Below are 27,224 nucleotides of genomic sequence, written 5' to 3'. Positions count from 1 at the left end.
TGAGGCTGCGCCTCACAATGTCTAACCTATTTCTCCTCCCAGCTCCTCGGTGAAGTAGAGCAGTGCTGTTATCCCCATTGTACAGATGGGGCACTGATGTACACACAAAGGTATTTAGGAACCTAGTGGGATTTTCAAAAGTGCCTAGAAGGTTAGATGCTTTGTAAACCCCCCTAGATGCATCTTTGGGTGCCTAAAAGATTTTTAAACTCTGTCCGTAAGACACTGGCCTGAAATCATACAGGAAGTCCATGGTGGGAGTAGAACCCAGCTAGCTCCCTATCCAGCAGACCAGCCTATCTCTCAGCTGCATGCTGCAAAAAGGGAGGACTCTGATAGATGGGAGCAAAACCAAGGCGGCCAGTTCTCTAAGACTCCAGCAAACAGTTCCAGGAGGTTGGGATGGATGTCACGGTTGACAGCATGGAAAGCAGCACAGAGGTTAGGAAGGATGGAGAATGAGAGTCACATGAGAGATCACTTAACTCCCAAGGGATGGCAGATTCTGCCCCATGCTGACTTGTAGAGCAATGGCTGCTGTGCAATTTTACATTTTAACTGAAAACCATTTTGTTTTGTCATTTTTTTTTGTTCTGAGTTCAAGAAAAGGAAGGAATCAGAAAGTGTCATATAAGTATCAGATCTGTTTATGCTTCAAATTCTTAGGGTTTCAGCTGTATCCATGCCAATTCCGGAACAAAGAACAGAAATTGCATCCACAGAGTCCATAAAGTTGAGGATTATCATCATGATTTGTATAATTCACTGGGCACCATCTGTGTGTTCAGCACTGTTCAGAATATGCCAGAAAATGTAGTCCCTTAGTCACTGTGTATAAAATGTGTAGCCCTGGGTAAGGTGGCTCAGATATTTAAGTATGAAGTGTATAGTTATTAAGCACATGTTAACATCTATGAGTGGAGGTGCTGATGGCAGTAGAAGTTTTACTGGATTAAGGACTAGAAGATTTGACCCTCCAACTTCCTGTCAAGAGGAAGAGCTGCCCAGAGCTTCTGTGTCTATTTATTTTCCTTTCTTGCCTGCAGTGGCCATGATATACCTCAGAAATCTGTTGTTTTTTCTCTCAACTTTAAAATGTGGAATTTTCTTGGTGTTTGGTTTTAAATATTCTCCTGTAAGAATTGCAACTCAGTCGCTGTAGTGTTGTGTTTAGGAGCCTTCTGGAAAGTAACTAGCCTTTAAACAGAAGTAAAAGCAGTGTTGCCAACTCTCATGATTTTGTCATGAGTCTCATGATAATTATTGTTTTCCTTAAAGCGCCAGCTCCTGGAGTCAAGTGGATAGGTGATGATTTCAGCCTTCATTCTTAAAGAAAAACGAAGTTTCTAGCCCTTGTGACTATGGAGAAAGCTTCAAAATATGACCCCCAGTGAACCCTAAAGCTCAAAAAGCAGAAGGCAAATAAAAAGAACCCCAAATCTATTTTTACATAATCTCATGATTTTAAAGCCATTCTCATGATTTTTGGTGAGCCTGATTCATGATTTTTGAACATTTGGGAATGTCAATACAGTGAAAGTGACTTGAACGTGTCAATTTCACTCCTGTTTAAAGTCAGTTTTTAGTTATTATTTGTAGTGGGGTAATATCCCTAGAGCCCCAGGCAGGTGCAGTATAAACTCATGGGGCCTTGCCCTAGTAGGATGTTTCCAAAGTTAAATGATCTATTCCAAGCTTGGTGAACCGCCTAAAAGTAATCTAGATTTTTCTACAATTGTTTCAATTGTTATATTCAGGAGTTATTAACAACGTAAGAATATACATTAAAATTTTAAACCTAACCAGTGTCCCTTAAGTGACTTGACACAAGACGTGAGAACATGTTAGTATTAGAGCTGAGTGGCTCTAATATTTATTTAATTCTCTTTTTTATATAGGAATTAGATACAGTGCTCCTATCAGCTAATTTCTAAGTTATTTGCTAAAAAACAAACAAACAAAAACCCTATAGTTTTCAGGTACCTAAGTAGCCCCTGGAATCAGTTAAAGCCCACCCTCCTCCCCCCCCAAAAAACAACCAAAAATCTGAAATGTGTCGTTTGGAACCTGTATGCCATTTATGCCAGGGACAAGAATTCTTTCCTGACCAATTGGTGCCCCCCCCCAATGCAAATCTGGAGTCCCCTGTAGTTTTATCCTAACTGCTGTCAAAATTCTTTGATACGCCATTGCATAATGACAGGTTTCAGAGTAGCAGCCGTGTTAGTCTGTATTCGCAAAAAGAACAGGAGGACTTGTGGCACCTTAGAGACTAACAAATTTATTTGAGCATAAGCTTTTGTGAGCTACAGCTCGCTTCATTGCTGTAGCTCAGGAAAGCTTATGCTCAAATAAATTTGTTAGTCTCTAAGGTGCCACAAGTCCTCCTGTTCTTTTTGACACACCAAGCGCCCTATGAGCTTCCAACATAAAGGGGGGAAAGACTGGGTATCTGGTAGGTAAAATACGCTCAACAGCTGCTCAGCCCAGGGCTGTGCAGCACATTTGGGGATTTGATTCCCTGGTATCCACGGATCTTGATGGGGATCGCTGCACATGCTGTTGTCATAAAGCTCTGAGTGATGGTGCAGAGTCAGCTCGGCTCTTTCCGAGGGAAGGTGACTGGGAGCCCAGAGAGGCTTCCTGAGCTTGGCTGCATTGGCCTAGACCGCTCCACTCCCCTCGCTTCTCTTGTCACATTCCTCTTCTCCCTGCCCTTCGGAACCCTTTGGCTGTGAAGCTGGTGCCCTGCCATGAGCGGTGCTGTGCCAGGTCCCCCCCACTCCCTTCCCCCGGCCCCCTTCCGGCCGCCCCTCCTCCTGTCACTGATTCGGTGCTGGAGCCCGGGGTGTCTGAGCTCCCCCTGCCCAGTCCCCCTCCAGCAGCGGCGACGGCTCCGGCGCTGTCAGTGCGCACACATCAGCCGGGGCTCCGGGCACAGGCACTTACTTACACGGCCAGATCCAGCCCGTGGCTCCGGCGGAGCCAGTGCCTCGCAGCAGCAGCAGGTACGGTCTCGCCATCTGCCTCACCCAGGGTAGCTGCCCCCTGCAGGCCCGGGGGGGTGGGGCGGCGGGGGAAGGGGAGCGGCTGGGGTAAGCCCGGAGAAGCTTCCTTCGGGAAGACAACGGGTCACAGGGGGTTGGCGTCGCGGAAGGGGGCTGTAGGGTTGTTATGTGGCATTATCTTGGGGGGGAGGGTAGGATGGAGAGCAACATGGAGTATTATGGGGGAGGGGGAGACCCGGGGGGTTTAACCCCTGCATCAGTCTGGGGGGGGGGGGGGGGAAGCTGATTATTATTACCTAGATCTCCAAAATGTCATCTTGGTCATGGTCTGCCCCCAGCCTCGCTCCTTCAGGAGGAGCGGGCTCCACAAACACTCTGAGAAAGAGCCACTCCAGGCAACCCCCTCCTCAGGTGCAGTGCTTCCCTGCCCCTTGTCCCAGGTGCTGTGCTGTAATACTCCTGTAGGGTGCGACTTGCCATGACACTCAGCCCCTTGGGGCTCTCTGCCTCCTTTCTTTGTGGGGCTGGGATCACTCCTTGTCCTGAGTAAGAGGTTAGACTTGCAAATAGATTAAAATGACATACCTGATAAATCCCAGCCTTTCAGTATAAAATGGTTAAGCTTATGTGGAAGATGCAAGGATCTGTGAGTCCTGGCCCTGCTCTCCAGGGAGTTACACCTCAAAGTACTTCCCTGAGGTCAGATTCTTGGAGGGAAGGAGGGTTAAGCCTGTATGGTCTCTCTGTAGTTGGTTTCCTGGGGGAGTTGAGCCCAATGGCTCCTCCTGGGATTAGTCTATGTGACTCCATTGACTTCTAAAAAGTGTAATTTTGTGCCTGATATTGTGAACAAATCTCCCTCATGTGTTTGACAATCTTACTGTCACTTCCTCTCCCCTCCACCACCAGCTCCTAGGAAAATGGGTCAGTCTCTCCAGATAACATATCCATAAGACAATTTGTGAGTTTCTGAACTGCCAGCCGGTTCGGAGGCAGCATTCTGGTCCTTCTGTTTATGCACATACTGAATGTGCCTTGCTTCAATTATTCATCCTGGTGCCATTGCAACTTCCTGCAGCTTGTCTCCTCCACAGAGCTGAATGTGTAACAAGGTTTGAAAATACTTTGTCTTTGAAGCTATGATCCCATCCATCTACACGGCAGCTGTCTACTCGCACACCCATAGTCAAGGAGCTAATGGTTAACTGATACCTGAGAAATTACTGTGTCTGTGTGGAGGGAGGTGGGGGTGGGGGCTCTGAGTACATCAAGGGTGTCCATCCCATAGTCCATCACAAAGAAACATGATGGATTATGATGGGGTTGGGGTTAAATAAGGAATCATATTTCTGGAACTTGGTCTGATGACCATTCACTTTCTGGAAAAGTTGGTCTTTCCCAGGCACAGTTAGTCTCAATGGTGGAGAAGTTAGTGACTGACTTAATCCTGATAACACATCATGGATATTATCCCTATTTAACAGAGGAGGAGGAGATGAGCACAGAAGTGGGAAGTGAGTGAGTCAGTGGTGAAACTGGGAATCTTATTAGCTATCATGTGTATTTCAGTTTGATCAGCTAGCATCTGGACCACCCTCACTACTGTGAGATCTGGACACTTTACTAAACTGGAACTATTCACATTTCTAAATATCTGGACTCAATAAGTCAGATAAACCCACTGCAGCCAGCTGGCTCAAGTGCAGAAGGGATGCTCTAATCAGGTAGGTGCTCAAATATCCATAGTTCAGTTATCCTAGGAAAGTCTGGAAAAGTTGTATTACAATTGTTTCTAAATTCAGTCCGGTTTGGGGTTAAACATAATTCCAGAAAGGAGCAAACTCCAGCAACAAGAGCCATTTATTGATTTCCAGCTCCTATAAGACAGGTATACAAATAGGGAGAAGCTATTTCTAAGGTAGAAAAGACCTAAACCATTTAGGTCTTTTGTAGCTAGTAACCAGCATCTTTAGTTTTACCTGGAAGTGAATTGGCAGCCAGTGCAGAGCAGAAGTGTAATGAGCTCTTGGTAGCCCCCGAGCTGTTGGTGGGTGCACTAGGCAAAAAGTGTGAGCAGTTAGACACAGGTACAGTTCATTGCAGTGAACCAGCCTCAAGGTGACAAAATCATGGATAACCAAGATGAGGTGAGCATCTGAGACATTGGAATTCAAAAGTTTGTCCTTCCCCTCCCTCCTGTGTTCTTTCCTCTATCCTCTTTCCTCCCTTTGTTACAAGATGAGAGCAATGTTGTTCACAAAACAGGGCCCTGGAGCCTTTTCCATCTCCTTTTGGACAGGGATCGGATGCCAGATGCTGAGGTCTAATATTCAGAGTTACTTTGTAATTTATTCCTGAAAACTCCAAAACCTTTTAATTTCTCAGAATATGATTTCTAACATGAGTTGCACATTGTCCCCCTGATGCAAAGTCCTCCCTTGCAGGATCAAATTCTCATTGCAGTGGAATGAAAGCTTGTTGGCCTAAAAGGGCAAGTTTCTATGTGGTGTTCTAAGGATCAGCTAACATTCCATCATTCATTGTTCAAACAGAGCCTACCTGACTGAGCTCCCATGTTTTCTCCAGCTCAGACAAGAGATGCCTCAGTTCTTCCCTCCTGATTGTCATCCAGGAGTTTAGTATAGATCTCATTACATAGATCTCATTAATCCCTTGGTTTTTGATTCATCTGTTGTGACTGTCCAATTCCCAGTTGACTTAATCTAGTCACATACAGCATCCCTGCCCCTCACACTCCTGTCAGTCTGTCCCCCAGAGTGCTCTGTTGCCCCCATATACCCACTGTAGATTGCTCATTTCTTTCAGTCAGGTTAGAGAACAAAAGAGGAATTCCTGCTGCATCTAATCAAAGAGCTGAGGTTTCCAGCAGAGAGAACCCAACCAGGAGCAGGAATTTATCACAGAACTGAGCAGCAGAGAAATCCATCCAGAGGCTGGTAATTGATTACAAAGGCTCCATGGGGGAAGTTGTACAGGCTAGACCTCACTCTGTCCCCCAGCAATTTGCTCATCCATCCCACAGATAGCTGTTACTGTGGCAGTGGCTCAGACTGCACCTGTATCTACCAGAAAACCCTTTGCTAGTTAAGTGAAAGGGAATGTAGAGACTGTGGGTGGCAGGAGCAAGGACTTAACCATCCAGCTTCAGTCATCTAATGGGATGGCGCCTTTGAAAAAGTGGGTAAAAGGAAGGCAAATGGATTCTCCTTTGGCTACAGTGCTTGCTTGAGCTACTAAGGCTTGAGATATGTGGAGGGTGGCTGGACTGGTGCTGATAGATAGGAATGAACAGAATCTCATAGATGTCGGAGATGGAAAAGCAGGGCCCGTTACAGCCAGCCTAGGGTCCCCTGCAAAACCTTTTTATTGCTGCACCTGCAAGCAATCCCTCCCACCTGCCCCACTTTTGCAATATGGGAGGGGGTTGCAGGTTTGGCAGTGTCATAGGGCAACCTTACCTGCAGTGCTGGAGTGCTCTCCTGCAGCAGAACATGCAGGTGGTGCCTGCCTCAGTTTTTCTCCTTCAGAGTCCCCAGTAACTCCATCCAAGCTTTCTTGCCTCAATAATACCCTTTCTTGGGGCCAGTTTATTACAAAAATGATAGTCTATAATAAAAGTCCAAAACATAGTCCATCTGCAGTGTATGTAGTCTTCAAAATCTAGTCCCTCAACACCCCACATACCACACTGCAGTGTTTTTAGCCGCACCTGGCTCTTTGTCAGTCCTCTCCTGTCCTTCTGCCAGGACAATCATCCCAGCCCTTCCAGCTGGAGTGCAACCCTATTCTTCCCAGCAGGAAACCCCCCTTCCTCCAACCTCTCTGCTGGGAGCTGTTTCTCACAATGGGAACATCAGTCACTCCCCCTGTACATTTAACTCTTTTGTCTCAGGTGGGAACTTCCACTGTCCCCCCGTGACAGCTCTGCAGCATGAAGGCTTCAGCAGGAAGGTTTCTCCACTGCTCCCCTAACTTCAACTCTCTCTAGTCCTAGCTCTCTGGCTTGCGGAGGTCAGCGGGCAAACCTCTCTGCTGCCTTCAGCCTTCTCCCAGGGACCTCCTACAATCTCCTAGTCTCTGGCAGCTCTCACTTGCTAGTCTTACATCTGCAGGGTCCACATGCCTTCTTTCAAGACCAGTTGGGGTCAGCTGACCAGTCTCAGGTGCACTGGTCTCTTCACTCTTACAGGGCAAGTGTTACCCTGTGACAGGCAGATTTGCTAAACCAGCTGTAAGCCCTACTAGGTTCCATCTAGTCCTCCCTCCTTTGAATCCAAAGGAGCCATGTTCCCTGCAGTCTGCTCTCCAGGACTATAAGAACCATGGGATTCTCCAGAACTAAACTGTAGAGCAAAAACCACCATTTTGCAGCATTGCCCAGTCCCTTCAGCAGGCTCTGTCTTCCTCACTGCCCACCAGGCTAGCCAGTACAGTATCCCTTGTGTTACTGATGTAATTGGATATTAAAATACTCTTATTTTATGCTGACTCACATTTTCACTATGTGGCAGATCTTTTTATTGATGAGGAACTGCATTATAGACTTTGTTGGGAAAAAGCTGGAGGTTCTTACTGCTGAGAGGGGGGCAGATGGAGCTTCTAGCACCCAGAAATGCATAGGAGCTGGTTGTAGCTTTTGGTAACAAGGAGGCAGCTGAAGAGTTTAGTACTAGGGAAGGCTTGCACTGACTTTCTCCCACTTCTCTTCCCAGAAGAGACTTTAAGTCTGTGGGGAGTGGAGGTTTAAAGTTCTCATTCCACACCCCAGAAATCTGAAAGCAATTCGCTACCTTGCTCCATCCCTCCCATTGCTACATCCAACACTGACAAATAAGCATGTTACCTGGATGCTTCTACTAGAATTCAGCAGTGAAATAATTGTCAACATTTTAAACTGACATCAAGGAGAACAGTGTTTACATGCTATAGCGATGAATGGGGCTGTTGGCACTTCTCTGAGCAATTATTTCATGTTGCCTGTAGACTCTGGCAGAAATCATTGAATTGGATTACATTCACTTTATGTTTTAAAGATTTTATTTGCAACATAAGGGCTGCAGACTTAATTTCTTTTTAAATAAAATCTGAGATTCTGGACAGTTGTGGAGCAATTTAAAATTTTGCAGTGGTGGGGGTGCAGAGCAGGAGCCAGAAGTGACAGATTGGGTAAACTTCATTTTCTGAACAACTAAAACTCCTTTAAACAAATAGAAATGCAAACCTCATAATGCTTTGATATTTTTATTCTGAGCCACTCCCCCAAACAAGGGCGGTAGTCCTTAGTGGGAGCAAAACTAAAGAAAATCCACCTTTTGGACTTAATAAAATCTTGGCCTAATACCTCATACATAGTGCAGGCACAGTGCAACACTTATGGAAGTGGAGATAAAAGAAAGGGAGCCATTTATTAGAAGAATGTTGAAAGAACTCCCTTCTGGACAAGGCATAAACAAGAAGCCTCTCTGATGTCCTTAGAGCAGATGTTTGAGTCTGTGAATGCTAAAAAGCATGAAATGGGAGAAAATAATACATGAGATGGAACAACCAGAAAATCAGTCTGAAACGAAGACACAGCCTCTGCCCTATACTAGTGTCATCACAGCTCAGAGCAAAGCCCTCGCTAAAAACAATGCCATGCAAGAGAGACGAGAGAAACTACTATAAAATGAAGTGAAGGCCCACAATAGACATTTTTAGGCATTCCAGCAAGGAGAAAAAAACTGGATTATGTAGCTGTTACGGAAACGACAGTGCCCAAATGTGTAACATAAATAGTATGGAACATTCTTCTGTGTATGATGAAAAGCTATTGGATCCCAGTGAGGAGACAGGTACAAAAAATAAGAAGAATCATGATCCTTTTTTTCAGATGCCATGGTGATGAGCTCAGTATAAGATGCTGACTAGAATAGATGGAGCATGCTCTGAGCTCAGACAAAAAGAATTTTAAATCCTCTGAAGGGAGAAAGATTCTTCTGTCCCCAGGTTTTAAACATTTCTACTTAGACGAAAGAAAAGCTCTAAGAGAAGGTAAAGATCATCACATAGCAAAAGGAGTTGAAACGATTTTTACACCAGTCAAGCACTGGGGAATCTCTAAAAATGAAAACAAGACACTCTCTGGGACCAGAAGGCTAAAAAGCGACTGCTGGAAAGAATCCGTGTTGAATGCACAGGACAAGGAGAAAATGGAAGAATTAGGCTCTGATATTTAAAAGGCTGCTTTCACTGAGACTTTGCTCAATGAACTGTGGCATATTAGCATTGAAATCCAGTGTGGCTGAAATATTCTTTCAGTGGAATTATCCACAAAGTGTTTAAGATCCTTCTCTGGGACTTGTGAGTACAAAGTATGACAATGAGCAACCAATACTGTATAAGCTCTGACTGCTCTTTTCCCCCCTCTCCTTTCAGTGGAGCATAAATACTTTGTGAAAAATAAGAATATATTTAGAAAACTGATCATTTGGTGTCCTATATACTGCAGAATGTATTCATTCCATCATCCCCCATCCCAATCCCTGAAGGACTGACCATTTCAATAATCAATACTAACTCATTGCTTTGTGTGTGTGTGTGATGTTTTTTGTCTCTTCTCCCTACCCACCATATATGAATAGTACTGATGTTCCCCAACACAGTATTTTAAGATGGGGTGCTGGCTCTTTAAAGAGACTGTAGATCCAGAGCAACCTGCTTCCAGCTCTGGCTCCAGAACAAAGAATTCTGGAAGGTATAGGCAAAGCAGCCATGCATGTTGGAAAAGGATATAAAAGAGCTCCCTTTTCCCCCAGTAAGAGAGAGATCCTAGGGAAGTGGCAGGATCTGCAGTGTTGCTTCCTGTTAAAATGGCCTAAGATGACATGTAAGAGGCAGATGGACAGGAGAACAAGGAATTGAATCCATTTGCATCTCTGGCCTCTTCACTGGGGCTCGTACCAGGCAGATTTTCCTTATTGGTCCTTAGTGCAGAACTCTTTCTGTACCACTTCCACCTCTGCCCCCTCACCAAAGGAAGTCTAAAATTTGGCCTAGTTTTAATGTGGTTATTTGACTGGCCTCTTAGTGTATGTCTACACTGGAGGTGGAAGGTATAATTTCTACCTCAAGTAGATATACCCTCACTAGCTCTGATGGGTCTAGCATGCTAATAATAGAAGTATAGGTGCAGTGGCATGAGTGGTAGCATAAACTAGCTAGCCACCCCACTCTTTGTGCCGGCTGTTGTGGCTACATTTCTATTTTTAGTACATTAGCTTGATCAGAGCTAGCATGGGTATATCTCCTTGAGCTGGAAGTTACAACTTTCCTCTCCAGTACAGATATACCCTCAGTTGTCTTCCGCACCTGTAGTGCCTTCAGTCCCACTGCAACTCAAGTCACAGCTGCATTTGTGCAGAGCAGGTCCCACTGCCATACACCCCAGGGAGCTCTGAATCCTGGTGTAGTGTGATTTGTCATAATTTGGATTTTGGAGGCCCAGATTCCACTACACACTTACCTCTCTAGGGACCATGGCAGTTAGCTGCCTCCAGGCAGCCAGGCCATCTTAGTTCTTGTGAAGAAAGTTTCTCTTTTTCCTTCCCAAACTTTTATTGAGAACTTTACCAGAAAAGGCTGTGGTGCTAACAACTATGTCCATTCTGTCTGTGTTCCCAGCCTTTCCACCCACCAGCCAATTTCTCCCACAGACGCTTTCAGGCTTTCTCCCATGCTGCCCCTTATGCATGGGGAACAGGGGAAATATCTCTCATATAATCTGTACAGCCACTATCTTATCCTCCTTCATATTCCTCCTTTAAAACTTGCCTCTGCTTTGATGCCAACAAAACCTTGCCTGATGATCATAACTAGGCAGGTGATGAAAAATGACCCTTCCCCCTCTCCCCCCACTCATTTAGTTTTACTAACTTGTTCTTCACGTGATTGCACATGTCCATTCCACTTCAGGTGTATGCGCACCAAGTGCACCAGAGCTGGAGATTTTTTCCCTTAGCAGTACCCATTGCAGTAGCGTATATGCTCTCTTCTTCCTTGTGCTATCTTCTTCATCCTTTCTCCAATGGTGTAAGGGTGGAACCACCGATTCCCCTCAGTTCCTTCTTACTGCCTATGACTGGTAGTCTGAGCATGTTAGCTTCCTGCTGACAACGTTCTCCCTTTCCAGAGACTTTGTTTATCTCTTGTATGTAGTTAGTGGTATTTGTTTTTCATATTTGTTAGTAACTTTAGTGTAGGTTTCATTTGTTGCTTTTCTTAGGGTCGCTTCCCACTTGTTTTGAGTATTGATGCCTGGTACTGGGGTGTGCTTCGGTCTCCAGGCTTTAAGCCTTAAAAAGACTATGCCTGTAAATGACCCTCATTCCAGGCACCTAAAGTGCGAGGGTCACCTCCATGATCGTTGTCCAATCTGCAGAGACTTTAAGCCCCAGATGAAAAGGGATAGGAAGATCAGACTGTGTCACCTTATTTCATGGAGGCCTCCCTGCGTCCACCTTCTGTACCATTCCGCTCAGGGTGCGCACCAAATACTTATCTCTCAGTTAGAAGTGCCCCTCTAGATATTGTGGATTCTCAACACCAATCCCCTTCTGATGTACCAAGGAAGAAGCACAGACAACATCCCTTGAAGGAGCCAAGCTCCTTCAAAAGATCAAGGCCCAGTACCGTCCATCAGCAAAGAAGCTGGAGGATAGGGTAGAGTGTCCTCAGAGAAGAGATGCTCCTCTCCTGTGTGGCTGTTGACTCCAGCACCAGTGCCTGTGCTATTGAGGCCAACCCCTTTGATGCAACAACAAATCTTTTGGTACTGACAACACCAGAAGCATATGCCGCAGTCTGGGACCTGCACTCTCTTTCGGAACCGGATTCTCCAGCATTGCAAGAAACAAACTATCTGATACTGCTTTATCCTTCAGACTTACATGCACAACAGGCCCACCCCTTAGTCCTGTGGCAGACTTCATCAGACCATCCGGTGCTTCCTCGCCCGGTGCCATCCAGAGGCAAACCTAGCATGCTGTCTCCAGTGTTGACATTTCTGGAGACATGCCACCAGACCTTGGCGCTGCCTGGTACAATGCCTCTTTGATCAGGTGACTCAGGATCTTCCTCAGAGTTGGAGGTAGGCTCCTATGCCCCTCACTCCCAGGATAGGAGACTACATTCACCTGTGCTGTGAGGATTCCACTCCAGGTAACCAGCAGATGTCCAGGGACCCAGATCTTTGGGTGGTAAGAGTTGGAATCCTATACCCTATGGTTGGAACCTGTGGGGTTTCCCATCACCACCAGGTCCTCCATGGCTCTTCTTCTCTCTAGAACCCCAAGCAGAGGAGGCTAACAATATTGCCCCCCATACAGAATATAGTACAAAGGGGTAACCTCAAGAATAGCCTTGTATGCCAGACCCTTGATCCACTTCAGTACAGAAGGCTCAACACCCTTTATCAGTTTACTGTCCTGCCCTTCAGCCTCTCCACGGCTCATGAGCATTCACAAAATGGCTGGTTGTGGTGGCTGCATTTCTAAGAAAAGCAGGTGTACAAGTATTTCCTTGCCTGGATGACTGGCTGGTGGGAGATTGGTCTAAGAACCAGGCAGAACTTAGTATGGCCAAAATCCAGTCCTCCTTCAGTGCTCTGGGTTTGTCATTCAGTGAGGGCAAGTCAGTCTTCTCCTCAGTTGAGAGGATAGAATTTATAGGGGAGGTCTTGGATTCTACAGTGGCCAGAGCTTTCCGCCTCAATCTAAATTCCAGATAATGTTAACCACTTCCACAGACCTAAAAACGCATCCAACCACAACAATAAGAAATCACCTTAGACTTTTGGGGTACAGGGCCTCCTGCATGTATGTGGTTTGGCACACCAGACTTTGTCTCAAAGTTACAAAGCTGGCTAAAGTCAGTATACTCCCCAGGTTGTCATTGGTTGGACATGCTGATTCAAGTGCCTGCAGGAGTACTAGCCTCCTTAAATTGCTGGATGGATCTGGCCAACATGTGTGCGGGAGTTCCCTTTGCCCCTTCCTTATCCACATTAACTCTCATTATGGACATGACTTCTCTGGGGTGGGAAGCTCACCTAGGGAACTTACGAACTCAAGATCTGTGGTTGCCTCAAGATTTAGTTGTCCATATAAATATGGTGGAATTAAGGGCCATTCATCTACCCTGTCAGGTTTTCTCTCTAACATTAAGTGAGAGACTCTACAAATTCTCATGGACAAGGCTGCGGCAACATTCCATGTAAACAGACAGGGAGGGGTCAGTTCGGAAACCATCTTCATCAAGAGACAATACATGTTTGGGAGCTTTGATACATTAGTGTAATTATCTCAAAACCTTTCAGTGATGGGTCCCCTCCCCCCCGGGTGTCACTTGGAACTGGGGTACACTGAGCCCACCTGACCCACCCTCGGCTCCCTTCACACTGTATTGCTGAGGCAAGCTGGCCAAGCCTTCCCTCAGGCTTCAGACTGCACTTTACCAGCACACATACAGGTAGGGACACACCCAGCTGCAGCTTTACACACAGATGCTGCTATCAGCTCTGCATGGGGAGGCTCAGCGAAGGAATTGCCCAGTACTCAAGTGCACACCCCCCTCTAGAGAGTAGACCCAAAATTGTACCATCTTGTGCTGCACAGCATAGGCTCATGAAATTCACCCCTTCCCTCAATGTGGAGAAAAATATGTAACAGTTTTTTGCCCCCCAGTCATGGATTCTACACACTGGGTTTTAGACAAAACAAAAACAAGTTTATTACCTACGAAAGATAGATTTTGAGTGATTATAAGGGATAGCAAACAGATCAAAGTAGATTACCCAGCAAATAAAACAAAAAGCAACCTAAGATTAATATACTAAAGAAATTGGTTACAAGTAGCAAATTCTCACCCTAAGTGATGTTTTAGGCAGATTGCAGAGACTTGCTTGCAGCTTAAAACTCCAGATATTCCTTTCATAGGCCAGACACCCTCTAGCCTGGGCTCAGCCCTTCCCCCCAGATCAGTCTTTTTGTTTCTCAAGTGTTTCCAGCAGCCTTCTTTCTTGAGTGGGGAGTTAGTGAAGAATGAACCCCAGTGATGTCACTCCCCTGCCTTCAATAGTTTTTGCATATGGCGGGACTCCTTTGTCTCCCAGTGTGATTCCCACCCTGGTCAGTGAAAAAATACTAGTAGTATCATGGAGTCCAGAACCAGGTGACTCAGAGGCTGTTTGTAGAATCCTCAGGAAGACTTCTCAGTGGGTGATTAGCATCTTCAAACACCTATTGTTTTCCCTAATGGCTCTTCCCAGCGAGACATCTAGACTGATTGCATTTTGCCTAGTTGGCGTTCCCCAGGTGTAAACACATTTGTAATAGATGCATAGACAACATTCCTAACTTCAGATACAAAAATGATACATGCATACAAATAGGATAATCATAATCAGTAAATCATAACCTTTCCCACAATATCTCACATTACCCAGCTTGCATAAAATACATCACAGTTATGCCATAATCATATCATAACAATATACCTATGAAGAATATGGGGTGTAATGCCACACTCTCATCCTCCTAATGTTCAGAACAGCTTGGCAAATCACCTGAGTAGATACTTTAGCAGAGGTCATGAGTTGTCTCAGACTGGACATCATTAAATTCACATTTTAGACCTGGGGATCCCTCACATAGATCTGTTTTGCTTCTCATAACAGAGCAGGCCACAATCAGGGAGCTCTGATGGATGGTTACCTTCTGTCTTGGAAGGACAATCTGCTATATGCCTACTCCCCCATTCCATTAATTCCAAAGGTGTTGGGATTGTGTTTGCATGATCCTCACTGCACCAGCATTGGGTCTTTAGTTTGCTGAGCCTATCCTATAAGGCTCCTATATTACTCACTTCCTCCAGAACCCAACCTGATCTCCCAGAGCTTAGCCAGCTTCTGCATCCCAACCTGGTTGCTCTCTGTCTTAATGCCTGGATGCTCCATGGTTAATATCTCAGGCGGTGAAGTGTTCCATGAAGTGCAGTAGGTTCTCCTGAGCAGAAGAAAACTGTTTACAAGATGCACTTACCTGCTAAAGTGGAAGTGGTTCTTATTATGGTCACAGTGGAAGGGTGTCTTGCTAGACCTGGCTTCTGTCTAGCATGTTTTAGACTTCTTGTTCCACCTGAAACAACAAGGTTTATCCATCAGTTCCCTCATGGTTCACCTGGCAGCTGTCTCTGCTTTCCACCCTTCAGTTGAGGTCCACTGAGCAAATTTTTTCTCATCCGATCTCAGATTCTAAAAGTCTCTGAACAGGTTGGAACCCATCCCTCCTTGGGTCTTGAATCTGGTGCTAACAGTGCTGATGGGTCCACCCTTTGAACAGTTGGTTACCTTTTCTTTGCTACATCTATCTGTGAAAGGAGCACTTTCAGTAGCTATTATCTGGGTGAGAAGGGTGGCAGAGTTACAAATGTTGGTGGCTGATCATCCTTACAGTTTTTCTTTAATAAGGACAAGGTATGCTTACATCTGCATCCAGAATTCCTGACAAAGCTTTAGGCTATATCTCAGCATTCTTGGAACTGGTGTCAAGTTTGGACAAGTGGTCCTTCAGTCATTTTTCATGTAGATTCTGATTTGAACTGCTTGTGAATCACCTGAAGTTGAATGGACATGTGCAATCACTTGAAGAAGAAAAAAGTGGTTACTAACCTGTTCTGTAACTTTTCTTCAGATGTGTTGCACATGTCCATTCCACGACTCACCCTCCTTCCCATTTGTATTGGAGTCTGCCCAATAAGAAGAAACTTATTTTTAGGGGAATCTTGTGTGGCTCCATTCATTATACCAGGGTGCAGTAACAGGAGGCGGCAAAGGGCACATGTGCTGCCCTGACTGCAATAGCTAAGGAAAAAATCTCTGGCTCTGGTCCACTGGGTGCACACACACCTGAAGTGGAATGGACATGGAAATGCACATCTTGAAGAATGACAGTTACAGAACAGATTAATAACTGTTTTTTTCCAGTGATTCCCTGTCCTACTTTATATTGGTATAATTACAAGAACAAAACTGTGCCAATTCTTTGCTATATTCATTTGATTTGTACAGTCTATCCCTGTCATCAACCTTTTTGTCTTTTAGGTTGTAAGCCTTCCAGCATAGAGATGACCCTTATCTGTGTGTGTTTGTATAGCACAATGTCCTCTCCTCAGAAGTTAAGGAGAACAATTTTTCTCCCTCCTCCTTATAACAACCTTTTATGTACTTGAAAACTGTTATCATGTCCCCTCTTAGTCGTCTCTTCTCCAGACTAAACAACCAATTTTTTTCAATCTTCCCTCATAGGTCATGTTTTCTAGACCTTTAATAATTTTTGTTGCTTTTCTCTGGACTTTCTCCAGTTTGTCCACATCTTTCCTGAAATGTCGCACCCAGAACTGGACACAATACTCCAGTTGAAGCCTAATCAACATGGAGTAGAGCGGAAAAATTACTTCTCGTGTCTTGCTTACAAAACTCCTGCTACAACATCCCAAAATGATGTTTGCTTTTTTGGCAACAGTGTTACACTGTTGACTTATATTTAACTTGAACCACTACGCACCTCAGATCCCTTTCTGCAGTACTCCTTTCTGGGCAGTCCTTTCCCATTTTGTATGTGTACAACTGATTGTTTCTTCCTAAGTGGAGTACTTTGCATTTGCCCTTATTGAATTTCATCCTTTTTACTTCAGACCATTTCTCCAGTTTGTCCAGTTCCTTTTGAATTTTAATCCTATCCTCCAAAACACTTGCAATCCCTCCCAGCTTGGTATCATCCGCAAACTTTATAAGTGTACTCTGTATGTCATTATCTAAATCATTGATGAAGATATTGAACAGAACTGGACCCAGAACTGATCCTTGCTGGACCCCACTCAATATGCCCTTCTAGCTTGACTGTGAATCACTGATAACTACTCTCTGGGAATGATTTTCCAGCCAGTTATGCATCCCCTTTAGGGTAGCTCCATCTAGGACCTAGGCCCTAGATTCTAGGTTGTATTTCCCTAATTTGTTTATCAGAAGGTCATGCTCTAGACAAGCCTCTCCCATCTGATTCTACTCCCCAGCGTGACCTTCCCCGATGGCCTACTGATCATATTGCCATAGCAGCTCCCACACTGGCTGGGGAGAGAGGGAGTCTAGAAAAGAGTGTATGTGCACGCGCTCACACACATGAATGAGAATAGAAGTGAGACTTTTCTAACCTGGTGAGTGGAGAGGATGTTTTTGTTTTTGCACAAATGTAGCTGCACCAGTCCAAAAAAAACCAGTGTAGACACCACCTCAGTCTCTCATGTGTACAAAGGGGAAGTGCAATAGCATTAATTAAACTTCACATCGTAACAGATGCCTGTGACCTTCTCAGATTATGGCTCATAACTTGTTTGGGGCAATCTACACCTGCAGCTAAATCATGCACCCCTGAACTGGGATTAAACCCATTGTCAGCAGTGGGTAACTTTTTTTTTTTGCTACCTATTACTGACAATGCATTCAGCACCTGATCAGCTGTGTGTGATTTAACTGCAAGTATAGGCAATGCAACAATAATTCAGCATCATTTCAGAAAATGTGCTTAAAACGTCTCTGCTTTGAGAGCCTTTTCCTTCTAGTATTCAAGACTGATGGGCATGAGCGGGTTCTTGTTCTCGTGTGCCTGAGTTTAGTGTCTCTGGATATGTGTAGAATAAGATTAAAAGACTGAAGGTTGTATCTTGGTTGTTTTGTAAGCTAACACTTTAAAAATAATGTAGACAGGGCAAGCTGTAGTTGAACTCATGTTAGCTGGTTGAGGTGAACCCATGGCTCCCACTTAGGGTTTAACTCAATCAGCGTGTTTAAAATGTAACTTGCCCTGTCTACACTAACGTGTTTGAGCTTTTAAAAAACAAACAAAAAACTTCATCCTAGTCTAGACATCCCTGACCCTTTGGGATTCTAAACTGAGGTGTCAGAGGTTTCATTAATATTCTGAAATGCAACATCACTCTAGAGGTGTGATGACATTTCTGCCAAAACACAATCTCTCCACTTCCTTTTCCTAACTTGGGCTGCAGTTGGGGAACTTCAAAGGGTTTGTTGTCCCTCCAGGGATATTTTAGCATATGGAAGCCAATATATTACACTAATGGACTCCATGGACTAAAGTAAAGATTTGAGGTGAATGACTCCCTATCTTAGCTCACTGTAGTTTCTGCATTTCAAAATGTTAATTATACTTCCCCGAAAGCATCCTAAGTAGTTCACAGAGAAAAGCTTGGTAATGTCTCTCCAATGAGTATTGTCCTAGAGTTCAGTAAAACCTCATCCATCATAAGCAGAGAAAATCTGAAGACAGGAGTGAGTCCTTAGGCACTTCCACATGGGACCCTTTACACCATTTCTGCTTTTAAGGAAGTGCTACAATTAATCTTTTCCTTGATGTTGTAAGAAATGATGAGTTTGCATCATTATCTGATACTCATTTTTGTGGCCAATGAGTGGAACAGAAAGTATATCTGGGCAAATCAAAAGAAATAGATTCATCATATCCCTGCTAACCACAGGGCAGGCAGGCTGCTCATTACACAGGCTTCTGATGATTCAGATAATTGAGACACTTGCAGCTGTCTTTTAATATTAGGGTGAAAGCAATGTGTTCAGTGTAGTCAGCTAGAAAGTGCTAGTCTTCTCTCTTGCAGCTTGCATGATTCTGTGAAGCTTTTATTATATTCAATCCAGCAGCAGCATGTCATTCGAACTCTGTCTGATTCTTCATCTCTCACTTGAGTGAAATTCCCATTGAAGTCAAAGGGGATTTTTCTTGAGTAAGGGCTGCAGAATCCAACCCCTTATTAATATTTTGAGAAAAATCCTTATCTGCCTAACAATGTAGAAATGGGGTCACCTTTCTGTGTCTACAGAAGACTTTTTAATGTTCTTAATATTGGTGCAAGGATAAAGCAAACTCTTCTTCCATTTATGGGTTGATACTGTTCCCAGGTCAGAAAAATCACCTCCATCCAGCACTAGGCTATTGATGATGTTTCCCAGGTCAGGCAAAGGGTGAAGTGTTTCTCATTCCTTTAAAAAATGGTTTGAAATGCCTATCTTGCTGTGTGAGTCACTACCACTTTGGTGCCTTCCTTTCAGATTGTTAATTTAATGTCAATAATTCAGCTGCATTTGGAAATCATCTGGCTGCTCCAGCCACATAGAAATAACCTCCTGATATATCCTTCTGACTGCTTAACCTCAGCCAACGACCTCTGAAAACTCCCATTCATATATACCAGACATAGATGGTCCCACAGCAATGCTCATCTCCCCCTTCCTGCTACTCTTGACATCTAAAATACGAAAACTGGGTAGCATTGAGTGTAAAAACATAAGAATGGCCATACTGGGTCAGACCAGTGGTTCATCTAGCCCCATATTCTGTCTTCTGACAGTGGCTGGTGAACGGAACAGGGCAGTTTATTGAGTGATCCATCTTCTGTTGTCCAGTCCCAGCTTCTGGAAATCGGAGGTTAGGGACATCCAGAGCATATCAAAGGGGTTGTGTCCCTGACCATCTTGGCTAATAGTTACTGATGTAGCTATCTTCCATGAACTTATCTAATTCTTTTTTGAACCCCGTTATAGTTTTGTTCTTCACAGCATCCTCTGGCAATGAGTTCCACAGATTGACTGTGTGTTGTGTGAAAAAGTGCTGCCTTATGTTTGTTTTAAACTTGCTGCCTATTAATTTCATAGGGTGATCCCTAGTCCTAGTATTATGTTAAGGGCAAATAACACTTCCTTATTCACTTTCTCCGTACCATTCATTATTTTATAGGCCTCTATCCTATCCCCCCTTACTCGTCTCTTTTCCAAGCTGAACAGTCCCAGTCTTTTTAATTTCTCCTCATATGGAAGCTGTTCCATACCCTTCATCATTTTTGTAGTTACCCTTTCTCTGTACAGTTTCCAATTCTAATATATCTTTTTTTGAGATGGGGTGACCAGGACTTCATGCAGTATTCAAGATGTGGTCATGCAGTGGATATAGTGGCATTATGATATTTTCTGTCTTATTATCTATCCCTTTCCTAATGGTTCCTAACATTCTGTTAGCTTTTTTGACTGCTGCTGCACACTGAACAGATGTTTTCAGAGAAATATCCACAATGATGCCACAATCTCTTTCTTCAGTGGTAACAGCTCATTTAGACCCCATCATTTTGTATGTAGAGTTGGGATTATGTTTTCCAATGTGCATTACTTTGCATTTATCAACATTGAATTTCATCTGCCATGACTGTTGCCCAGTCATCCAGTTTTGTGAGATCTCTTTGCAGTCAGCTTTTGGGCTTAACTGTGTTAAGTAATTTTGTATGGTCTGAAAACTTTACCACCGCACTGTTTACCCCTTTTTCTAGCTCATTTATGAACAGCACTGGTCCCAGTACAGATCCTTGGGGGACCTCACTATTTACATCTCTCCATTGTGAAAACTCACCATTTGATCCCACCCTTTGTTTGCTGCCTTTTAACCAGTTACAGATCCATGAAAGGACCTTCTCTCTTATCCCATGACTGCTTACTTTGCTTAAGAATCTTTGGTGATGGACCTTGTCAAAGACTTTCTGAAAGTCCAAGTACACTCATCACCCTTGGTCACATGTTTGACAACACTCTCAAAGAATTCTAATAGATTGGTGAGGCATGATTTCCCTTTACAAAAGCTATGTTGACTCTTCCCCAACAAATAGCATTCATCTATGTGTCAGATAATTCTGTTCTTTACTGTTGTTTCAACCAGTTCACCTAGTACTGAAGTTAGGCTTACCAGCCTGTAATTACCAGGATTGCCTTCGGACCCTTTCTTAAAAATGGCATTACATTAGCCATCTAGTACAGAGACTGATTTAAGCAATAGGTTACGTACCACAGATAGTAGTTCTGCAATTTCATATTTGAGTTCCTTCAGAAATCTTGGGTGAATACCATCTGATCCTGGTGACTTATTACTGTTTAATTTACTAATTTGTTCCAAAACATCCTCTGTTGACACCTCACTCTGGGAAAATTACTCAAATTTGTCACTTAAAAAGAATGGCTTAGGTGTGGGAATCTCCTTTACATCCTCTGCAGAGAAGATTGATGCAAAGAATTAATTTAGCTTCTCTGCAATGGGCTTGTCTTCTTTGTGTGCTCCTTTAGCATCTAAATTGTCCAGTGGCCCCATTTATTTTTTAGCAAGCTTCCTGCTTCTGCTATGTATTTACATTTTTGTTGCAGTTTTACTTTTAGTCTTTTGCTAGTTGCTCTTCATATTCTTTTTGGACCTGCATAATTATACTTTTACACTTGAGTTGCCAGAGTTTGTGCCTTTCTATTCTTCTCACTGCGATTTCCAATTTTCCAACTTCCAATTTTTAAAAGATGTCTTTTTGTCTCTAATCACCTCTTTTACTCTGTTGTTTAGGCACAGTGGCATTTTTGGTGCTCTTACTGTTTTTTTTTTATTTGGGTTATACATTTAGCCTCTACTATGGTGTTTTTAAAATTAGAAATTGGAGCATGTTTTGTGCAGTTTAGTTTGTCTTCATGTTCTTCATTCCTGTTTCATGCTATGGTGTCTCAAGCCTCTTCTCCCACTCTTCCCCATGGGCAACTGTTCCTTAGTGGGATAGACTGCTCCAAGGCAACACTGTATCTTTGTCCCCCTGTATTTGATTGGTTTTCATGGTGCACTTCTGTGGTGACACCACATATGCCAGCGCTATTGGCGGTAAGGGAGGGCAGAGTGGGTTGGCCAGAATCCTGACTGGTGCCCAAATGCAGTGAGAGTGCTGCAGTAGACAGACTATGTGGCCCTGGAGATAGAGCTTGTGTGGTCCATTCTGGAGACCTGGGTTCTATTCCTACTATGGATTGTTCATCTTACTCCTTAGTTTCAGAGCCTATATCATAAAGTGACCTGAAGGCAGCAACTGCAGTGCCTATCACTAGCTTCACATGCTGGAACTGAAACGCACTGCCCTGGCAATCTGCTGGAAAAGTTCAAGACAGAGATGCCAATGTGGGTTTAAATTTAACAAACATCAGAAGACCTATTGGAATAATGGATGGGCCTTCTAGTTGTTCCTAGCTGAGACTCTTACTACAACAGCATCCGAGTTCAAGAAAGGATGCAAGATATTTCTGTTTAGTACAGCATTGTAGCTGGCTGAGGACTTTCTGATTGTGTCAAGGTGATATGGGGGAGGTGTGTTCCAGCTTAATTGGCCATTAGTATTTTGGTATCAGTGCCCTCCAGACACTTTCTAAATGATTTTAAATAGAAAAGTAACCTAAATAATCCTGAGAGTGGTGAGTGGGAGTTGTCATAGAAATAACACATGCTGTTGGAAACACAGCATAATTAACCTCTTTATTTAAATAATTTACTAGTGAGTTATTGGGAAGAGCTAATAAAGTGAAATCAGAAACTCTGCTGCAGCTGGTTATGTCCACACTGTGATAAAAGACCTGTCATTGGCCTGAGTCAGCTGATTCGGGCTCTTGGGGCTTGGTTTTAGGGGCTATAAAATTGCAGTGTAGACATTTTGGGCTTGGGCTGGATCCTGGGCTCTGAAACCCTTTCCCCTTGTGTCCAAAGTGACCTTTTTACAGAGAAATCTGCTTTGGAATTGAAATCGGTCAGTTGTTGTTCGAGGCAACATAAGGTCAGAATTCACTGAAGAGTTTATTAAACTGATAAAGTCCCTGTGTGTGTCTTTTGCCAGGGGGGCTGTCACTAGCCGATCCTCTGACTCCCAAATGCACTGAGTCAGCCTTGAAGCAAAGACAGAACGTTAGAACCATGCTGGTTAATGTAGCTGATGACAGAAAAGGATTCAGCATTTCTTTCATTCCCATTCCAAATTCCAGTATGGATGCCATAGTCATCATGGTACTCAGTGCAGTTACACAACCTGTGTATAGGGGTATGTCTATACTGCAATAACACACCCACAACTGGCCTGTGTCAGCTGACTCAGGCTCGCAGTGCTCAAGCTGGGGGGCTATAAAATTGCAATGTAAACATTCGGGCTCAGGCTGGAGCACAAGCTCTGAGCCCCGGCTCTCCTGAACTGGGTTCCCACAGCTACTATGCTCTCTGCATTCAAATCCCTCGCTTGAAACTAACTTCTACTATGATGCTTACAAGAAATAATTAACCAATGGCAAGTCTGGGGGGCAGCTTGGGATAATTTATATATATAACAAATTGATGTAAGATAAATGAATATATCTATTTTAATAAAACTATTTAACCCTGGCCTATCATCAGTTTAAGCATTGTACAGTTCATGGTCTTTCTTTCACCTCCCTTTGTTTGTTAATTTGTGAACACTTCAGGGAAGGGAGTGTCTCTTCTTCTATGTCTGTACAGCACTCAGGTGGTACTGCAGTGTAAACAACATTAAGGGTATATCTACACTGCAATGTAAGCCCAGGGTTAGTAGAACTCAAGTTAGCAGACCCTGGGTTTGTTAACATAGGATTCGAGCATCTATACTTATTTGTAACCCCAGATTAGGAATTGTTAAACCTGGGCTCCCAGCTTGGGGCTCCAGTATCTACACTGCATTATGTGGGCCTGAGTCCAGCTACCCATATCCCAGACTTTCTCGTGCCCTCCCAAAGTGTGGCTGCTTTAACCCTATGTTCTTGATGCAGTGTGGGAAAACTTGACTGTCTGCTAAACTTGACTGTCTAGAGGACAAAGAAAATTGGCCTGTGGGATTGTGAGATACTTTTGGTGGACTCCTAGATCATGAATCCAGTGTGACTGCATCTACACTGCAAAGCAATAGGGCTTGAACCCTGGGTCCTGGCATGAATCAGGCTCAGACCCTCCACCCCATGGGGTCCTGGGTCTTTAGGTCTGAGCCATGAGTTAGCACAATTTATGTGTCGAGAATGGGAGTTAGGGCCTGAGTTTGAACCCTATGCTTATCCTATTGCAGTGTAGACATAAGCAGGATGTCTAATTAACAGGGTCCACCAACTTCCCTGGCTTACAGTTCCTACACCCTTTGAAGCAACCAGTGCTGTATCAGGCCATTTGGCTAATCTTGCCCAGTGACATCTGCATGGTAATCTCTAGACCATATGTTCCTCAGCTGCATTTTAGCATAGTACAAGGCTTATGTAGGGTAATGTTGCTTCCTAATCATAGCATCTCAGTCCTGTAAATAAAAGTGTTTCCAGAAGGAGCCCTCCCAGAATCTTGATCAGGGTTGAGATTTCTGTGTACTGTGAGCAGCAGGGCTCCATGAAGTTACCACTGAAGGCTGCCAGGCTCTCAAAGCAAAGGGATTTTTAGGCCCCTGAGTTCAGGACTAGAAGCTCCACCTCTGACTGCAGACAGCCCTGGGATCTGAACTGAGTCATGGTCCCAGGGCTTAGTTAGAGCGTCTGTTTTCACTCACACTGATCAGAGATAGGACTCAGGACTCATCAAAGCCTGACAGGCCCTGGAGTCTATGTAACAAGGTACAATTCTGGGTTTCACTTGGTGTATAAGTTGAAAATACTTGCGCTAAAATGTGTTCCCTTTTTCTTTTCAGATATAATGATGGCCCTGAAAGATAAGCTCCTGTTTAGCTTCCTGTGCTATGTGGCCTGTACCCTTGTGTATGGCTACCCCACCGATCCTGGGACTGAGTTCCGCTCTGCTTTCTCTGTGGCTAGAACCAGCAGCATGGAAGGGAGCGCTGAGATGGTCATCACCTTTGACAAGGTCTATGTGAACATTGGCAGTGACTTTGATCCCAAGGCTGGGTTGTTTAGGTGTCGGATCCCTGGGGCCTATTACTTCTCCTTCACGGTTGGGAAATACCCCAAGAAAAACTTGTCTGTTATGCTGATGAGAAACAAGAATGAAGTGCAAGTGATTGTGTATGATGAGCATCACCGTAAGGAGCGGAAACTGGCTAGCCAGAGTGCCATGCTTCAGCTGGACTATGGAGATACAGTCTGGCTGCGTTTACATGGGGACCCCAAGTATGCGCTCTACAGCAATGCAGGCCCATACACAACTTTCAATGGGTATCTTATCTATCCAGATACCTCTGCCTACTTCCAAAATGGTGTGGTCTCTCAGGAGCTGGGGGGAGCTGCAGGGCTGCCCCATCCAGCTATTCATCAGCTTTCAGGAGAACAGAATGAAGCTTCAGAGGGACACATGTTGTCCGATCAGCCAGCCAGAGAACTAGATCCTCGCTCTGCATTTTCTGTTGCTCGCTCACAAAGCCTCCTGGGAACAGATGAGAAGCAAACCCAGCATGAGCCAATCACATTTGACATAGAGTTTGTGAACATTGGAAGGGATTTCAATTCCTCAAGGGGCATCTTCTTATGCCGCGTGCCAGGTGCATATTACTTCTCCTTCACCATTGGTAAAATGCCTTTTAAGACCATGTCAGTGAAACTTATGAAAAACCACAATGAGGTTCAGGCCATGATCTATGATGACAACCACTCCAAGAGGCGGGAGATGCAGAGCCAGAGCATTATGTTACCTCTGCACTATGGAGACACTGTCTGGCTCTACAGCCACCAGCATGATGGCTACGGTGCCTACAGCAACCATGGCAAGTACATCACCTTCACGGGGTTCCTTATCTATCCAGAGGCTCAGCCAAAGCCACCCCCAAGTCCCAGTTCCCCCACGAGGTCAAAAATCTAAATGCAGGTGTGAAAGGAGCATAAGAGAAGCCAAGATGCAGTGGACTTGGGTGCAGGTCCTGGTTGGATGTCACCCTCTACAATGTTAAAGAGCATGCTAATGTATATCCAGTGCTTTCCTTATGCTGCATACTCATGTCCTGGCTGCAGGGCCATTGCTGTTTCTGTCTTTTATCTGTAGAATGATCTTTGCAGGGGGTAGTGTGTGTCCAGTGTTACTGTTCAATTTAAGCATAAAGCATAAGGTAGTTTGGGGGCATGAGCAGTGAAATGAGGTGTTGTGATTCAGGGAGCCACTGCCGAAATGCTGGGAGACCTACTGAAGACAACCCCACCAAGAAGGCACAGCACCTGGTGACATTCCTTGCACATACAAGGGAGGCTGGGGGAGGGAAAATGTAATTGAAATTAATTTAATAAAAGTAAAAAAATAAAATGTGCAGGGTTTGCAGAGACACACATTGTTTCACAAGATGCTGGACTTATGTGTATATAACTGCCTGTGACACTGATTCTGGACAGGAGAGAGGCTCTGATAATGTGTGAACTATTGTATGTGTTTGCGTTGTGAAGACTGTTAAACAGAGTTAGATTGTATGTCACTGTGCCAGAGTGTCTGTATTTTGTGGGAGGAGGAATCCAGTATTGCCAACTCTTATGATTTTGTTGTGAATCTCGTGATACAGTATCTCATGATACAGTACTGGGGGGAGGGATAGTTCAGTGGTTTGAGCATTGGCCTGCTAAACCCAGGGTGGAGAGTTCAATCCTTGAGGGGGCCATTTGGGATCTGGGGCAAAAATTGGGGATTGGTCCTGCTTTGAGCAGGGGGTTGAACTAGATGACCTCCTGAGGTCCCTTCCAACCCTGGTATTCTATGGTGTTTTGCTTAAAGCTTCAGCTGCTGGAATTCACAGATTCTGTCTGTCTGTGATCTCGGCTTTCATAACAAAAACACTCCACTACGTTTCAAGTTCTTGTGGTTATGGAGAAAAGTTTGAAAACATGAGCCAAGCATATCCTAAAGGCTCCTAAACAAGAAGGCAAATAAAAATAACCCAAAATGTGTATGATTTTTAAAAATCTCCTGATTTTGGAGGTGCCTGGCTCATGATTTTTGAACATTAGGGGATGGCAAAGGTCAGTATGTGCATGGTGATACTGCCTGTATTGAACTCTACCATTGCCAAGAAATGGGCACTCTTAACATTATAGTGTGGCTAGACTTCATAACACAACATGTTGTTTCCTTGTTGCTCTACCTAACCCTGCCTTAGGGGGAAGCCACCACTGTACTTCTAAGAGGTGATTTCAGTGTCCATCCTCTCATAGTCCTTGCCTTTGCTCCACACTGTGTCTCAGTGAGCCCCACTCCTGTAATAGAGAGACCAGTGTGGACGGCACTAAGATTGCAGGGGGCTCAGGGCAGTGGTAGGACAGTAGTGTGAGAAGTG

General features: G+C 44.3%; 1 protein-coding gene across 1 annotated transcript; it reads left to right on the top strand.

Annotated features, from left to right (window-relative positions):
- The first annotated feature begins 2,811 nt into the window (after positions 1–2,811).
- Positions 2,812–26,372, top strand: C1QTNF4 (C1q and TNF related 4). The gene is made up of 2 exons (XM_048855166.2): positions 2,812–3,008; positions 24,651–26,372. The coding sequence occupies exon 2, from the start codon at positions 24,656–24,658 to the stop codon at positions 25,769–25,771; it is 1,116 nt and encodes a 371-aa protein (XP_048711123.1). The 5' UTR covers positions 2,812–3,008; positions 24,651–24,655; the 3' UTR covers positions 25,772–26,372.
- Positions 26,373–27,224: the final 852 nt, after the last annotated feature.

Source organism: Caretta caretta, chromosome 6, assembly GCF_965140235.1.
Source record: "Caretta caretta isolate rCarCar2 chromosome 6, rCarCar1.hap1, whole genome shotgun sequence".
Lineage (NCBI taxonomy): Eukaryota > Metazoa > Chordata > Testudines > Cheloniidae > Caretta > Caretta caretta.
Note: the sequence above shows the minus strand (reverse complement) of the source record. Positions and strands in the feature narration are given on the sequence as shown.